An 18,861-nucleotide genomic window follows, 5' to 3' on the forward strand; every position below is an offset into this window, starting at 1 on the left:
CCTTGCTCCTTCTCCCTCTTCTTTGTAACTAACAAAACCACCACCAACTCCTGCTCCTGCTGCTGCCCTTCCTCCTCCTCCTCAGTCCAAGTGATCACAAAAGAAATCTTCTGAGCCGGAGGCGGTGGCGGTTTTTAAAAAGCAAGCGCCCTGAAGAGAAAGAAAAAAGAAAATAGCAAAACAAAACCCAGGCACCAGCCAGCCAGCCAGCACGCACATTTTTTTTTTTTTTTTCACCCTTCCTGAAAACAAACAACCAAACAACCATCAAAACAGTCACCACCACCACCATCATCAAAACTGTTAACACAGCAGCGGCGGCGGCGGCGGCAAACGTCACCCTCCGGCCACGGCGTCCACCTAAAGGGATGGTTTTCTCGGCAGAGCAGTTCTTCACCGGCTACCTTCGTCACTCGTGCTGAGCGGGATTTTCGGGCTCTCCGGGTTCGGGCTGCGAGCACCTTCATGACTACGCGGAGCGGGAGAGCGGCTACACCATGCGAGGTAAGCGAGCCCGCCGTGTCTCCCCGGTCCGGCCAACTCAAGCCAGATGGTAAATGGGGGCTGGGGGGTGGGGAGGCGCACCCAGCCGAAGAGGAAAGAGGTTGGCGGGGCGCAGTTCCTGAGTTCGCCTTCGCAGGTGGGCTGCAAACGGCCTGGGCGTAGAAAGTTGTGGGAAGGTGTTGATGCCTCCCGGGAGTTCCGGAGGGACGCGGAAGGGCGCTTTGGGGAGAGTGGGACGACTCTAGTTGCTTCCTCCCAGTCCTTGAGTTGTACTGTACCGTTTTGGGGTGTCACTCTCGGGTGCGGATTGTAGCGCCGGTTGGAGGGAGAGACGGGATAAGGATGCCTCTGGGCAGAAGCCGCTAGCCGCACCGAGTGCGCGGCGGTCGCCGGCCGGGTTGGGCTCACCGGGCGCATGGGCAGGCGTCGGGACGGATCCACACACTCCAGGTTCCGAGGCCCCCAGCGTCCAAGTCAGCCGACGTGTCCCTTCGTAGGAGTGGTAGGCAGAGGGAGCAGTGTCGTGGGGCTGGACACAGATTCCGGGATCGTCCCCTGCGCGCGTCCCTCGGACCCTGGCCAGGTCCGCGTGCCCGAGCCTGCGCCGCCCAAGGGCGAGCACCATCCTGAAAAAGTTTTGCGGAGAAAGTTCCACAGGATAAAAGCCCGCGCTGCCCGCAGCGGGGAAGGCTCCTTGGTCAAAGGGCCGCTGCGGGAGGCGGTGCAGGGTGAAGCTTGGGCAAGGACCCACGGCAGCGACTGCTGTGGCACGTCCCCTGGACGAGATGGCGGCTGTGGGGTGACGCACGTGGGACAGGGGAGAACACCTGCTCCGGCTGCACTTTGGGCTCCCGGGAAGGATGTCCTGACCTGCTTTAGGGATCACTTTGTCTTGTCCCCTTCGGTGCCGGGACGTTCAGGTTTCCTGCCCGCTGTGCCCAGACCCACTTTCCTCCACTTTCGGCTTGGCTAACTCTTTTCTCGGAGAGCGGGCCGGGTGCCCGCGTGCCATGGGGATAAGTGCAAGCCTCTGAGCACCCGCCCCACACCCCCACCCCGGGTTTTCCTCCTAGGCATTCTGCCTTCTTTGCGACGGGGCGGTGGCGGGGGGTGGGGAAGCTCTCCTCTCTGCTTCGCCTGTCTCTCTGGGCCCCGGCAACAGAAAGTTGGAAACGGCCGGTTCCAGACCTTCCTGCATCCCTGATCCCACGCGACAGGTGGACTAGCCAAGAAGAACTTGGGAGAGTTGGGCTACAAATACTCATCACCTTCCACTCGCCTGTGTTCACCTCTCACCCACACTTCCAACACCTCTTTAGGAGCGTAGGGAGGGGGCAGCGGGCATGGTCCCCCCTGCTCCGCTGGAAGTGAACCCCGAACCTGGACGCTAAGGCAGAAACTGAGTTTTTAGCCAGCTAGGCGCTGGGACGTGGCAGGAGAAGGAAAGAAGAGGAACAGAGAGGCCGTCCAAGGAGGTGGGTGACAGGGAGGTAGCTGAAGCTAAGGGGCAGGGACATCCTGGTGACGTGGTCTTGAATGACCCACACACAGGTAGTGGGGGCCGTTGAATGCGAGCTGGTTCCAGTTTAGTGTCCTGGTCGGGGGTTTCACTAGCCAGATTCTTTCAAGAACCTATACGTAGGTAATTGGAGAGTGCAGAACCTTTAAGTAAGAGACATCCTAGTCTTTGTTTTTCTTTTTCTGTCCTGTCTCACCACCAACCTCTCTCCTTTCAGTTTCCCCTGCTCCTCTCTGGGGCAGTGAGTTCTTCCAATCAATATTCCTCCCATGGCTAGGTTCTTATATTCTGAATGAAGGCCTGAAACTACAACCCCCCTCAGCTCCAACAGGGCACTAGGACCTGGGGTGCAAAAGCCACTCACTGTCCCCTAAATTGTAGAAAACGGTGTGGGACAAAGTAGGCTGCAGCTTGATCGCCCTACTCCTGAAGGAGCGTTTGCCAGTGACGGTCCAGATTCGCCAAGGTGCCCACTTGGGGGACACAGGAAGTTTGAAGGTGCTGTCTCCTGCTCACCTTGAGAAAGCAGTGGAAGCCCACCTTCCCACCCCTAGTCCCAGAGGCTTCTAACTTAAGACGGCTCTCAAGGGGCCGGGGGTATGTGCTGGAGAAAAATCAACCTTAAAATGTGTTGAAGCCCTCTCTACCTCCTGGACTCTCCTTGGGTTACACTGTACTGTCCCTCCCCTGTCATCTCTGCGCATTTCCTACAGACTGTACCCTCCCACGTTAACAGCGCTGATTGTTTTAAGGACTGAGAAGGGGCCAAGCTACTCAGAAGTCTTGTGGGAGTCACAGGCTGAACCTGAGTCTGAACTTGACAAGCGACAGCGGAAACGAATCAACTTTCTCTTGTGCCCGGGCTCCTTGGGGGAGGGGGCGGTTTTCGAACTCAGCTTTCCAGTCTGCCCACTCCCTTTGCCCAAACACACCACACACGCGCACGCCCAGACACGCGCGCGCACACACGCGTCCTCTATCCCCCGGTCGTCCCTGTCTGTGCCTCAGCCTCCTCTCCACGATTTGCATTTGGCAACTCTACTGAGTCGGGGCATTTGGCGCGATGCAAACTTGGTCCATGATCGATCGAGTGACCGCCTTAGGGACCTACGCAGCAAACCCACTCTGACCCCCAGCTTCCACCCCGCCCCCGCCCCCGCCCCCGCCAGTCTAGGAGAGTTAAGAGACTTTATCCCGAGGGAAGCTCTGGGGTAAGAAAGGGGTTAAGAGGCTCTGATCTTTAGGTCATTGTCCTACCCCACGGGTGAACCGAGTCCTGTCCCCAGCGCTGAGGCTTACTCTAGGCTGGCCTGGGGCGGAGAAGATTGTATTTGGTGGCACACAAAGGCTTTCACCCTTTGTCTGCTAGAGGGTACCTACTACATGAGATCTAGAGATGCTGCGTCCTAGATTGCTTTACAGAAAAGGGTAACTTCTGAATGCGGAAGGGAGGACTTTTAATTGGGTCGGACCATAGGTGAGAAACAAGTGAGCCGAGGTGTGGATTTCAAGACTCCTCGCTGGGAAGCCTACCAGCTGTTTATTACACAGGGGCACTGAAATGGTCGGATTTTGCAGCCCTGCCTCCGCAGAAAACCCTGCTTCCAAAAACAGGGGCACAGATGTCGTGGCAATCAATAGGTGATTGTGGCTCCCTGGGATTAGAAATCTGGTTTTACGCTTGCTATAAGCAAGAATAGGGTTTGGCATTTCTAAAGTCTGGCTTTCAGCTATTATTTTCAGGTAGTTAATTTTTATAAACTGCTAACTTTAGAAAAAAGCAGCTTGCTCTCAGAAGTATTGCAACCCTTGGGAAGTCTGGAGCTCTGAATGTCCTGCTGGCCAGGCCTTTAAATTTCCTAGACTTGTTCTAGATCTTAATTTCTTCCAGAAATTCCAATTAAATATTTCTAACCAACATTCCACTTCCTACAATTAAAAAAACATTGCTGGAAGGACATCTCTGTCAGTAGCCATTAGCAATTGTTCATTAAATAATTATTAGTAAACTGTCTTTATAATCCAAGAAAAGCAAACATTCAAACAGTTCAAAGAAAAATCCTAAAGCTATATTTCAAGTATTGTTGAAAACATATTTCACCAGAAAAAAAAATTTTTTTTCTTAGGTGGTTACATCTTGGGACTCTCTCCTTCCCCCACCCCCAACATCCTGAGTGAATTTATAACAAGTATTTTGACGTAGAGGTGCTTGACATCCTGGACTTCTGGGGTACATATTAGTACCTTTAAGGCTTTTAACTTTTCTATATTTTCAGATAATCAGAAACTGGAAAGCAGGATGGAAATAGAAAGGGAGAACTTTAAGCAGCGGGCTTTATAAACATGGGGGACACAAGATTAAAACTCCCTTGTAGCATTCATTTGAAACTCACAAGTCCTGGATTTTCCATCGACAACAGTATAATTTGCTATACTGTTTATAAAACCCTTGAAGGATTTCTCACATCATTATTAAAGTGGTTTATGTGACATTTTACCTTAACAAAAAAACACCTCTATTTTATACTCAAAAGAAATGTCCACATTTACTTATTTTGGTAACAATTTGTTAGATACTAAACTATTTACAACCTTAAAAGCAACTATTCATGTGTATATGTAATGCAAATACATTGTATTTTAAATTTAAATGCTTCATACTCATGAAACTTAATTTTACAGCAACAAAAATTTTTCAACACCAAGAAAATATTAAGCTTCAGGGTTGGTCTTCATGAATATGGCATTCCAACTGTATAATAATATATACTTCTTTTTCTAAAAGTAACATATACAGAATTATCACCAGGATTTTTAAATGGTTCAATACAGGAAATTTTCCTACGTAAAAGATGAGTAAAACTTTTTTTTCAGCTTTATGTGTGGTTTTTATACTTTTCATTATATAGTCTTAAAAAGTAAAAGTGTGAATCACAATGCATTTGCTAGATTTTTTTCATTGCAATGCATAATATACCTCTTACTTAAAGTACATGTTATAGCATCCAATTAATATAGAGTTAAAAATTATTCTAGTAGATTATCAAGTTTTAAAATTCTATATATGCTGGTGTTCTAAAAATTTATAAATGAAACGAGGTTTTAAATTGTGAACAATAACATCAATGCCACTGTCCCTTGGAGAAATCTAAGCCTTGCAGATAATTACATGAAGAAATTCAAGAATTAATGCCAAAGTTAAGGCCATCAAATTTTGGCCTGATTAAAACAAATTGAAGTTATGAATACATATGTTATTAGTGCAAAAGTTATTAGTGATTGAGATGACTTAAATTATATATATTTTTATCATTCTAGTATTATGATGAGAATTTCTGAAGACTAAATCATTTCTGTGTCTATTCAATAAAGACAAAAAAGGCTTTATATTATATTGCATTAATTTTATGTAATTGACATTAACAAAACATTTTATTGTGATGTTAAAATATGCAGAAAAGTTAATATTAAGGATGGACATTTTACTTAATAATTAATATAAGGCTTTTTAAATCTTAGCTGTAGTTTCACTATTCCTCCCATTCTTAGATAATAAGGGACAGAAATTAAGTAGACCAATGAAATAAATCTTTTTTAATGTAATGAATAATGACCTTTGATAAAGTGAGCACTCTACACATAAAGTATTATTCCTGTAATTTTGTAATCATCTTCCAATTACAGCTTCTTGCAAATATTTATCTTACTTTGAATAGAATCTCTGACTTAACAGAATCCCTAGCAGATAATAGCAGTCTTTGGAGGCGTCTGTTGATACACACTGATACACAATATGTATATGTATGTGCCTATAACCACCCACTCAGACAAGAAGAATGAATATTTGAGAGAGAAAATCATTCTTATCTTTGCTTTCACAATCCAGACTTCCAAATTCAAACATATTTAGAGAAACAGAAACAACTTTTCAGAGCATTTAAAAAGAAGACATGAATACATGTGTTACTTCAGTCGCATAAAAAAGAAACTGTTAATAGCATTTATTTATAAATAATCTACACAAAACTCCATTATACTACCTAATGACAATTAGAGGGAAAAGGAATCAAAGAATTTAGGACTGCCAAATAAATAAAATTTTCCCTCTCAAATTAAGCAACAAATTCATAGATAGCAAGGCTTATGCTATGAATTTGAAGGATGTCTCCTTTGTAGCACAAGACAAAGGGAGCATAGAGGAATAAATATTGATTGAACTAATCATCTGATGAATAGAAAAGAGATTTACCAGTGCACCAATATAATAGCTATGTTAACTAGCTCTTTCATAGCGCATATGCTGCCCTTTCAACCTCTGACCCCATCCATTTCAATTTTTAATGAGGGAAACCACAGGTGTTATAATGGCATTTATAGAGAATCAAACTAAATATTATAATCATGTGGTTAACTAATGGCATTGGGGAGTGGGTTCTTATGAGAGAAAATATTGTGATCACAGTGTCACAAAATTATTATGTTGAATTGCAAGCCACTTAGAATTTTGGCCTGCTCTATTCACCTTTAAAATAATACATCTATGTGGCCATCAATATTTCAAGTCCTAGACTTGTTGTCTGCATAATAAGTGCAATTTCATTAATGGTTAGTGGGGAGTTAAAAATAATATTCAGTGTATATTTTACCTACAGTGTATAATACCTTGCAAAAGTAAGCATTTAAAACATTTAAAAATAACTTTTAGCAAGTACAGTATTTTATACTAAATGTAACATGCATTTTTCTTGGTTAGTGCTTATTTTGTAACTACTAGAAATAGAATTTACTTTATGATAATCATTACAATAGTATCTTAATTTTGTTTTAAAGTTACACTGGGATGTTCTTGGTTTAGGCATATTCTTACAAAGGTCAATATAAACATGTTACCTTTTGCCAAAACATGCAACTAAAAACTTGTTCAAAAACATGTTCTTATGAAAGAACATATGTAATTGGCTTCGACTTAAGCGTGTTTCCCTTTGCATAGTAAATATTTTATTAACTAGCTGGATATGCTGACTTTGTAAATTATCTAACTCAAAAGGGTATTTATTGGTGTCATTTTTTGTGTTTGTGATTAGTTGTCACATCTTGTGGTCCTGGGTTATATTTCTCAAATTTCGTGGATTTACAGACAGAAAAAGAATGGCAAATAATCTGGTTGATCACTGAATTATGTTTTTTGTTACTATCCTGCTTATTACCTTGTATTCATGTGAACCCAATATCCTGGTACATATATGAAAGATCTGGAATATGAAAGATATGGAATGCTTAAAGAAAATTGTTACATAGATTTTATCTCATAGTAAAGCTTTTCTTCCAGTGAATATCGCAACAAGTTGACTTTAAATTATATTTTTTAAATTTTCCATATGACTGTCTGAAGAAGCATCCTTCTTTAAACAGAGTTACACCACTACCTGCGTTTCATTAGGTTTATGTTATAATCATGTGACAAAAGCAGATATAAAATACTTTAATATTGAATTAGAAGTACAAAAGGTACTCTCTGAATTTGGGCACAAAATTATCCTTTAAGAAAAAAACAAGAAAAGCTTTTTTAAAATGCCTTGGCATATAATCATTACTTAGCATGAAATAAATCAGTATTGCTGGCTGCAAAAAATGAGGACTATTATTTTATTTTAATCTTCTGGCTAGTTTTTTAATATCATTTTTAAATATAAATTTCTGTCCTTAATTGGAACCAATTAATCTTGATTCTCTCCTGTTCTGAAAACTTTGTCAAACTCATTGATCAACTCATTTTTAGGAGTCCCAATTAAGATATCCACTTTAGTATAAGACCATCTTCCTAAATGTTTCAGTTTTCAGTTTTAATTTTGAAAGGGATAGACTCGAAGATGTCATTTTCTACAAGCATATATATACTAACAGAAATGCATGTGACTCACATTCATTTATCAGTGATTTATTGAGCATCAACTCAACGAGAAGCACAAAATGAGCCCGAAGGATGCCTCCGTGGATAAAACATAGACAACTGGTGAGGTTAAATCTATGATAAAGTGAGAGGAGAACAGAATACAGTGGGGACGCTATTAAAACACCCAAGTATGTAAATCCATGGCTGATTCATATCAATGTATGGCAAAAACCACTACAATATAAAAAAAAAAAAAAATTAAAAAATAAAATAAAATAAAACACTCAAGTAGCTCTCATAGGGGAAGTGATATTTGAGATGGGCCTCTGAGGATGCATAGAAGTCTGTCTTTTGGTTAATTTGTTCATCATAAATGAGGTTGTTTCTTATATTCTTAGTGTTATGTGAAATTTAGAACTGGTCCAAAAAGAACATATCCTAATATAGAATAAGTAGTAGTATTGTTTCCAAGTAAAACTTTTATTACTGAAATAATTTACAAGTGATAATTTAAAAAAGAAAACTCTAAAGTAATTCTTAAATTACAAAAAGAAAATGTACAGAATTAGACAGTATCACAGTGAAGAAGAATGTAACTTGCAAAATAAAAAAATTACCAGGAAAAAATACGGGAAAATACAATGTTCTTATACATTCATTTTTATAAGAAAAATTCTTGTCTTTGTAAAATAAAGAAATGCCTGGTAGATATTGAGTTTCATTTTCTTTAATGTTTAAGGCATTACCTTAAATACCTGGTGGCTCAGATGGTAAGGAGTCTGCCTGCAACGCGGGAGACTGGGTTTGATCCCTGGGTTGGGAAGATCCCCTGGAGAAGGAGGTGGCAACCCACTCCAGTACTCTTACTTGGAAAATTCCATGGATGGAGGAGCCTGGTAGGCTACAGTCCATGGGGTCACAAAGAGTCGGACATGACTAAGCAACTTCATTTAAATACCTGGCATTACCTGAAAATAGTGATATCTGCTCCAGAGAGTATCTTAGATTACTAGATATCAGAAAGAATAAAATCCACTGAAGTAATAGGGTATGTCAGCAGTGTGTGAGGGCCAGTGATAATCTTTAAACTTTTCCATTCCAGAAACTTGGATGTAAAATTGAACTCTGAAAATCAAACTGTAAAATCAACATATAGTCTTACTGACTTTTGAGTTATTCTATCCCTTAAGCATATTTCAAGAAGAATTCCTGGACTCCTAGGTAGCAACAGAAATGTGAGTATGAAAAGCAACTATTGGGCTTGTCCATCCTAGCACTGTCTATCTATAGGTAAATAGCTGCTGGAACTGGAAAAAAAGTATGCACTGCAATTCACAATTAGGCTCTTCGTTTTGATATGATAATTTGGCATTCCGGTCTTATACATTAGCTCTTGTGAGCTTAGTTAACTTGAATCCTTGTACTAAGGTCTAGTCTACTCTGAGACACTAGTGAGATCGAGTTTCTGAGCCTGCAAAACTGAAAACCGGACTCTGGGCTGGGGAGAGTACAGAAAAGTAAATGTCACCATTTGAGACTTTCAGGCAGCCAAATCACCACTCTTGGTCGTAAACCTCCACATTAGCATAAACCTCATCTTCAAATTTCTACAAGTCATACATTTTCATTCTTGAAAAATAGATACATTTTAAAGCGCTGACTATTAATTGGAATTTATTAGACTGAGGAATGCTTTCTTGTTGTTGCAGCGTACCCTGATAATATAATGGCTATTGTGCTTTATTTATGTCATGGAACTGGAAAAATTCAGGAAGTGACTCCGCATTTTTTTGAGGATTTTCTGACAAGATGAAAGGTTGGAAGAGAGGGCACAGAACGGCCCATCTAACTTTTAAGAGTTTTGATTAATCAGTTATTAAATAAGGCAACTTGTTTTCTGGACACTCTGGTGCTTATCTATGGTGTCACATGTTGTGTGACCATGGGCATATATGCCACTTAATACTATGCCTGTGCCAATGTGTTTTTCTGGATGGTAAATGTTGATCGAACCTTTGGCAAACAATGGTTTATATAAATGTTATATGAAATCTGAATGTAGATTTTTTTTACTCTGGCTTTAATGGAAATATGCCTAGTACTAGTAAACATTAAATCACTATTTTGATCTTGCCCTTAAAAAGACTATTTAAAGACAGGCTTGTTATATAGAATCAGAATGTGTTCTTGCTCATAATTGTTTCTGAGGATATGAAATTCCAATAGTAGTACTATTTTTATTTGCCTGAATAGTGTAATGAAAATAATCAAAACTAGTTATTTGTCAAACCACATTTAAAATATGTTTCATTTCACCTGTACAAGGAATGGATGGCAAAAATGCTTCATACAGATTCCATAATACTGGATTAGCATAAAAGCCCATGTTCCAAGCTGCCCAAGTAAAAGTTTCATTATAGAGCTTGAGCCAGAACGAATACTGGAGTCACAGTTTACCACCCAGTGGCTGCTGGCTGCTAGATTTCAGAATCAAACAGTAACACATAAGTTTAAAGAACTTAGGCATGTTCAGTATCATTGTCAGGTCAAATAATAAAATTATTACACACAGTATTTCCTATTAACTTGTACGTGAATTGTGCCTGGCACATAGCAAAGGAATTAGACTTTTTTTTTTTTAGGAAGAAACCTTGTTCCAAATTTCCACAGTTGTTGAATATGAGCAAATGCCACACAGTCTGGTTGAACAGAGGAACATTTGTTCAGGAAAAACACATTAAGGTGCAGTGCTTCTTGACAATAATTTAAAAAAATATTTTGGATAAATTTATATAGAAATTTTTAGGATCCTAACCTATTCAGTTTGCTCTAAAGTTAAATTTGAAACAAACAGCCCACCAATGTTCTGTTTTTTTTATTTTAAATGCTGACTACTTTTAAAAGGCAATTCTAAGCACTTTCAGCCTTGCATGTATATTTTCATTCCTGTCATTAAAAACAAACAAACAAAAAAGCTAAGTACTAAAGGAACAGGGCTTTTGGAGTATCTTTCTGAAGACAGTTCAGAAATACCAATAATAAAGAATGCTAAAAAAAAAAAAAAGAATGCTAATGAGGTAACATTAATACCTTTTCAATGGTGTTTTGATTTTATTTTGTTTTATTTACTAATATTATTAAAAGTCAGTCTGGCTGCCACTCATGTCAGAATAAATTAAAATTTATTTTATCAGTTTTCAAAGGTGTTCTTTTGCATTTAAATAAATTAATTCTGAATTTTTTTCCACTGAAATTTCGTTAATGGTTTCTGAAAGATTATCTAACATGGTTGACATGAATGGTGATTTAGAGTCAAAAAAGGACTTTCTTTTATCATAATACAATGACCAAAAAGTAAAAGAAAGTATATGACAAAGTTGTAGTTGACACTGTCTATAGTGGGTCAAATTTAAATGTGATTCAACAAATCCCAGTTATTGAGTACTTACAATGTATAACAACCCATGCCTTCTAAGATAACAGTCTCAGACACAACAAAGTGGTTTTCTTTTAAAGTTCCTGAAGAATTCCTTCAGTAATCTTTTGAATTTCTCAAATGTCCAGTGTTGACTATACCTCTTTTTTGTAAACATGAAAATATATGATTTGTCTTTAATTATTTGTTAAGAGAAGTTGAGACCAGAATTTGACTTCAATCAAGGGCTTTTGACTCAGAGTCCAGTTCTGTCTCCATTACTATATGCTTTCTCTTTGGGGCTTTGCTGTGCTGTTTTCGACCATCCCTGCATCCACAGCAGACATCACTAATCAATTATAGCATTAATACTTGCTTAAGTCCAGATGCAACCTGTACTACCATTTGACCTGTGGTGGCCCTCAAAATAGAACTTGTACCAGATCTCTCATGAGTATTTTGGCTATATAAATAATACATGATAGTGTAGTAAAACTATATATTTCATCCAATCACAAGATACTCTTGGGTAAACCATAGTTCTCCACAGGTTTCACTCCTAAAATAATGATCGTGACATTTATCAATCTCAGGAAAAATTAAAGTAAGTATTATGGAAACAGGCTTTTCTGGTGTCTCAGTGGTAAAGAACCCACCTGCCAATGTAGGAGATGCAGGTTTGATCCCTGGGTGCGGAAAATCCCCTGAAAAAGGAATGGTCACCCACTCCAGCATTCCTGCCTGGGAAATCCCACGGACAGAGTCTGATGGGCTAGATAGAGTCCATGTGGTCACAAAAGAATCAGATAGGACTTAGTGTCTAAACAACAACAATAATAATTATGGAAACATCTACAGATTCTAAATTGAAACTGTCCAGTAAAAATAATAACAAAGTCAAATTACATATAGTAAGATTTTGTGAATATAACTATTCCCTCAAAGATTCTAAAATTTAATTTCATTAAATATGTCTCATTTGACAGAGATTTCTAATGTTTTGTGAAATTACATGTTTATAGATTTTCCTCCACTAAGATCCTAACCTAGCTGCATCTACTTTAAGAAGAACAATTTTATGGGAAGTAGCTACAAATCCTGTTGAGGTCAAAATACGAAATTCCTCTTCAGTAATCAACATGCGTTCACCTAATAGTTGATAATGCTAATTCATTAATTTGTCCCTCAGCTTGTCAATTCTCTCCTCTGGTTTTTATGTTTCTTAAGAGGAGGGTTATCTGTCTTTGGCCATAAGCATTTCAAGTAAAGGAATGGGTTAAAGTGTTGAGCATACCAGCATTTACCTGAGTTTAATTAATTTTGATTGATTGATTGACTGGGATTGAAAGTCTTGTCAGTATAGCATTTATATCAAGGGCCTGTTATCATCCTAACCAACTCTCTATTTTGCACAAGCATAAAATATTTTGTTAAGGAAAAAACCTTGACAACATTAAGAGGGTGCCATGTCTAATTGTGCCCAGCAACATAAAGAAAAAACCAATTAAATTTGACATTAATTCTGAATAAAGGCAGAACTCTGCTCATCTTTAACAATAAGGCAATTTAATGTGTTTTGCATTTTGGCTGAAGCATAATATTCCTTACATCAAGCTATCATTTATATGATTGATTTTTTATGCTTTCACATTAAGTTCATTCACATTTTTTAAAAGCATATTTATTAGTGCACTGTTATTGATTTTTCAGGCCTCTTTCGTGTGAACTGTGCTGTGCAAACATAGCTTGAAACACCAACTCTACCCTGTCATTTATTCTCCAGGACTTGAATTGATCTTATTATATAATGGCCCTGACTCCCACAACTCGACTACGTTTGACCACAGATACTATTAGAAAGGAGATGGACTGCATGTGAATCCATGCTATGTGGTCTTCATCTTATATTTAGTGTCTAGTATGTTTAATAATATCACACTGGGGAAAATGTAGGCTTATCGCAGATGATTCTCTTTGTTTTACCTCATATGAAAATACCTTCTGTGCTTACTCTGTCTTTTAGAAACAGTGGAATATTTCTTCATACTCATTAATTCTGTCAGTCCTGGCACTGTAGCTGAACTTAAGGAAAATTCTGAAAACGTTTAAAAAAGGGATTTCATAAACCTGAAGGAGCTGACAGATGCAGTCTCACTGCTTTACAAATGCAATCGCAGGTAAAATGTATAATACTATCTTTCCTGTGTTTAACGTTTTATAGTTCTCAGCGAGAGTCTGTAGGCACCATCTGCATGATGCACACAGCATCTTGTGAGATATGCAGGACAGTACTAAATAGCAATGTGCCCTGGGTAGCTAAGCCAAAGGAAACCCAAAGCGATAAATGAAGTACCTTTTTTAACAGTTTAAAAATGCAGTTTCAACACCTCAAAAAAGTCTCCCAAATGTAAGCAACTGTTTTATTACAAGAAGAAATATAAATGGCTTAATAAACAATTAGAAAGAAAAAGCTCAACTTCACTTATTAAATAATTAAAACAATATTAGTGGCATCTTCACCTGTCAAGTTGTGGAGGGTGTGATGCATTGGATATAAACACTTACTACATACTCTGTAGTTGGTGTATATATTCATATTGGCTCAGGACAATCTTTGAGCCTAAACTCTTAAACATGATCGCACTCTTGGGCCCAGTAATTCATCATCTGGGAATCTCTCCAAAGGAAGTCAAGTGTCAAAAGAATTTGTTCCTCAAGTCTTATACCTAAAGATTTGTTATAGCCTCGTTATGATATTTTCAACCATATAGGGGAGCTTTGCTGTAGTGCTCTTTATAGCACACTTTCATTTACTATTATACGAGTATGTGGTCATTGTGATTAGCGTGGAGAAAGAAATGGCAACCCACTCCAGTATTCTTGCCTGCAAAATCTCATGGGCAGACGAGCCTGGGGTAACAAAGAGTCAGACACAACCCAGTGATTGAGTACAGCCACTGTAGCTAATACACTTCATTAGTGTTAAATGTTTACATGTATTGGACAATGTGCTTTAGGTTCTAGAGAGAAGATGGTGAACAAGGAAGACATCATCCCTGACTTCACTAAACCTGAAAACAAATAAAAGTCAAAATGCAAAGCTGTATATATTACATGATCCAAACTATATAAAATGCACAAAAAAGACATTGAAGCAAGTGTATAGAAAATATTAAAAGTTACTTTGTGATATTAAGGTATCAGGTAGTTATTTTCTTATTTTTTTTTTCTGTACTTTCAAAAATTTCCCCACATTCTCTGTAGGTTAGTCTGTAGATAAATGTCACAGTGAATGTGCAATTACTCTGGCATAGTAATAAGACTATCATTTGTCTATGATTCACTGTATTTTAGCTCATCCATTTGCCTGAGGTCAGCTCATATGATAATAGGGTTAAGGTTGAAAGTTTAATAGCTCACTATAAAAATTAACCTATTTAATATTTGCACAACTACTCACTCATTCATCACCAAGCATTTATTAAGGACCTATTATGCATCAAGCACTCTCCTAAGTGTCAAAAATACACAAGTGACTAGAATTCAGTCCCATCCTCTGAAGATCCTTAGAGTCTAGTCTATTTGAAAATCACATGCTATAATTTACATAAGTACTGGAAATAATAATAATAAACAGCTAAAAAAACTTTGTCCATCATTGGGAAATGAAGGATCTTGCCTTATTAAACGCTTATAAAGAGTTGGTTAACACTGCTTTTTTGTCTCTGAAGGCTATTATTAATATGAGAAATTAATATTAAGGTTACTATTAATGTGAGAGGAGCCCCCCCAGGCTCCTCTGTCCATGGGATTCTCCAGGCAAGAATACTGGAGCAGGTTGCCATGGCCTCCTCTAGAGGATCTTCCCATCCCAGGGATCAAACCCAGTTCTCCCACATTGCAGGCAGATTCTTTACCATCTGAGCCACTAGGGAAGCCCAATGTAAGAGATACATTACTGCAAATGTTGAGGGAACGATCAGGATACTCATATTGAAAAATTAATCAACTTGCCTTCATTTTTCCTTCATTAAACTAGCCCATATTTATCTCCTGGCAACACTTGGGGGGACTTTGTAATCCGTAGAGATGCTAAAGAGCACTGACACATATATTCAAGTCTCAAAATGTAAGAGCTAGAGGATGAAGTGATACATCCTGGTGGGGCTATGGGAAGATTTTTAAATATTCCTATGCTCTGAGATAGATGAATCTCCATTTGCCCTTAGGACTGTTGCAAACTCTTTGGTCCTTAGTACGACAGAATTCAAATATGATGTTCCCTGCTAAGGAGTCTTCTTTCCTGTATTCTTGATCCCCTGGGGCAGTGGTTCATAACAGGTGGGAATTTTTCCCCCAGGAGATACTTAGCAATGTCAAGAGCCATTTGTGGTTATCACAATTGAAGAGGTGCTGCTGGAATCCAGTATGTGAATGTCAGGAATGCAGCTAACCATTCTACAGTGTACTGGACAGTCCCCCCAAACAAAGAATTGTTCTCCCCAAAATATCCATATCGCTAAGATTGAGAAACTTATAAAGATTTTCTAAATGGAATCACTTTACACACCCTCGGTTTTCCAACGTCTTCTCTGAGAAAGTTGGCTCCTCTTTTGCTCCTCCATTTTCACAGTAATCTCACTTCCGTTCCACAAAAGACAAATTTTATTACGTGCATGGTTCCCAAGATGGAAAAACTTACATTTCACTGCAACAAAAGGACAATTTGAAAGTTTGATTTGGATGCTGAGAAAGTGAATAATTCTAATGAAAGGGCAAAATGTGCTTTTACAAGTCAGGTAGTCTCTATTTCTTTGCTTTCAACAAAATTGAAAGAAGACAACCAAATTGTCAGTTATAGATCATGAAGGTAGTTTTTGATGATAGAATGCTATGTAGTTTGAGGCATATATTTCAGAAGGAGTTTAAAGAAATGATTAAACTGCTTTGGCAACATTAGTTCCACTTCCACCTACATATTTATTTGAATATATTTTTAACACTTTTACATTTCTAAAAACAAAAATAGGAATAGAAGTGATGCTAAACCCCATTACATTCTAGTAGTAAATAATAGACAAGCATAGGTACCAGAATTCACTGGAAGGGAAAAAAAGCCCCATCTGGCTTATTAAGAGATGAATTTCCCTTAAATATTTAATCTCACGTTTAGCAAATATAAAATTAGTAATATAATTGTATAATTTTGTTGATTGTGACTTAGCAATAATGATAATAATTCAATCCAGAAGGAAAGTTAAAACTCAGAACTTGTACTCATAGGGGGAAAATTTTAAATTTAAATATATATTTGTTGTTGCAGAGAAATATTACCAGGTAATTAATAAAAGACTTTCAAGTATAAAAAATTTGACATTAAAATAAAATTCTATAGGGGTAGTGAAATGGAAGTGTGAATTTAAGGAGAAAAAATATATACTGAAAAATTTTTGTTAAGAGCTTGTTTATGATTTTCTTTTCAAATGTATGATATAGATATCAAAACATTTTGAGATTTAGATTCCATTAATATTTTTAAAGAGAAATTATCATTTTTATTTTAAAACATAAAATCTAAGATGCCTCAGGGTTTCCCTCATAGCTCAGTTGGTAAAGAATCTGCCTGCAATGCAGGAGACCCCAGTTTGATTCCTGGGTTGGGAAGATCTGCTGGAGAAGGGATAGGCTACCTACTCCAGTATTCTTGGACTTCCCTTGTGACTCAGCTGGTAAAGAATCCGCCTGCAATGCAGGAGACCTGGGTTTGGTCCCTGGGTTGGGAAGATCCCATGGAGAAGGGAAAGGATACCCACTCTAGTATTCTGGCCTGGAGAATTCCGTGGACTATAGTCCATGGGGTCACAAAGAGTTGGACACAACTGAGCAACTTTCATTTTCACTATCACTTTTCAAGATGCCTCAGAAATTACATCCCTTGCAGAAATATAGTATGTACCATATAGTCTGCTTTTAGAATAGTTCTAGGATAAAGGGGAATGCTCCAGGTCCCAAGATTCCTAGTCTATGGTGTCTCCTCTGCTTTTTTCAGGTTTATATTAACTTGATATCATAACTGCTTAGTTCAGTTCAGTGACTAAGTCATATCCGACTCTTTGCTACCCCAGGGACTGCAGCATGTCAGGCTTCCCTGTCCATCACCAACTCCCAGAGCTTGCTCAAACTCATGTTCATCGAGTCGGTGGTGTCATCCAACCATTTCATCCTCTGTCGTCCCCTTTTCCTCCTGCCTTCATTCTTTCCCAGGATCAGGGTCTTTTCCAAGAGTCAGTTTTTTACATTGGGTGGCCAAAGTATTTGAGTTTCAGCTTCAGTCTTCCTAATGAATATTCAGGACTGATTTCCTTTAGGATAGACTGGTTGGATCTCCTTGCAGTCCAAGGGACTCTCAAGAGTATTCTCCAGCACCACAGTTCAAAAGCATCAATTCTTTGGTGCTCAGCTTTCTTTATAGTCCAACTCTCACACCCATACATGACTACTAGAAAAGCCATAGATTTGAGTAGACTGCATAGGCTTGGACTGGGGCACCTCAGGCACCCTCCCTCCCAACACTGACTCAGGGCTCAGAGCTTCAGCAATACTCCTCAGACAGAAGACCTGGGGTTGAGAGGTGAGTGTTGGGGTGGTCACGTCTGTGGGCCCAGGACCCTCCTGGGGTAAGGGATGGCTTGGTGCATCAGGGCCTCCAGCTGTAGGAATAGTCAGCTTTGTTGAGCATCACCAGCCAGTCATCCACAAAGTAGAAGCCGTCAGACTGTGTCTCATATGGGTGAGGGATCATCCTGTTGATCAGCTCCTCAGAGAGAGTCGGGAAGTCATACATGTGCTCACAAGTGATCTTGCTGCCGATGGACCTTTGTCAAAAAAGTAATGTCTCTGCTTTTTAATATGCTGTCTAGGTTGGCCATAGCTTTTCTTCCAAGGAGCAAGCGTCTTTTAATTTCATGGCTTCTGCAGTGATTTTGGAGCTCGCCCCCCCCAAAAAAATAAAGTAACTTCGTAACTGCTTAGGAACTTCATTAGATGGAGTACCTAAGTGACAACTGTTTCAAACTCTAAGAAGAACCAAGAATGATAACCTGTTCTCCATTAACTTTTCTTAGATAATTAGGCACAACTGTATGTGAGAGGCTTTGGACAATAACCAGCTATTTTTTAATTTCACCCAAGTTTCTAAAGTGCCAATTTTCTGTAGAAGTTCTGGATGACCACTAACCTCAAAATCAGCAGCCATGAGATAAAAACAACATCCTACTCAAGAAAGAGGTACCTCAGTACATTCTACTGGACCAGGGGTCCAAAAGCTTTAGTATATATATCTTAGACTGTATGGCCCATACAGTCTCTGTTGCAACTATTTAGCTTTGATGTTGAAGCACAGAAGCAGCCATAGTTAATATATAACTAGATTATCATGGCTGTCTTCCAATAAAACTTTATTTATAAGAACAAGTAGTGGGCTAGATTTTGGTGGACAGTTGTTTGCTAACCCTAGCTCTGGGCTGTCAA

The 18,861-nt window shown here is 39.0% G+C and overlaps 1 protein-coding gene across 1 annotated transcript in view; it reads left to right on the forward strand.

Moving 5' to 3' along the window:
* Positions 1-366: 366 nt before the first annotated feature.
* RORB (RAR related orphan receptor B) overlaps positions 367-18,861 on the forward strand; it is a 197,025-nt gene continuing 178,530 nt past the window's right edge. The window contains exon 1 of the mRNA XM_061132259.1: positions 367-504. Coding sequence (XP_060988242.1) covers positions 498-504 — 7 coding nt within the window. The 5' untranslated portion in view covers positions 367-497. The remainder of the gene's footprint in view (positions 505-18,861) is intronic.

The sequence above is a fragment of the Dama dama genome, chromosome 29, assembly GCF_033118175.1.
Source record: "Dama dama isolate Ldn47 chromosome 29, ASM3311817v1, whole genome shotgun sequence".
Lineage (NCBI taxonomy): Eukaryota > Metazoa > Chordata > Mammalia > Artiodactyla > Cervidae > Dama > Dama dama.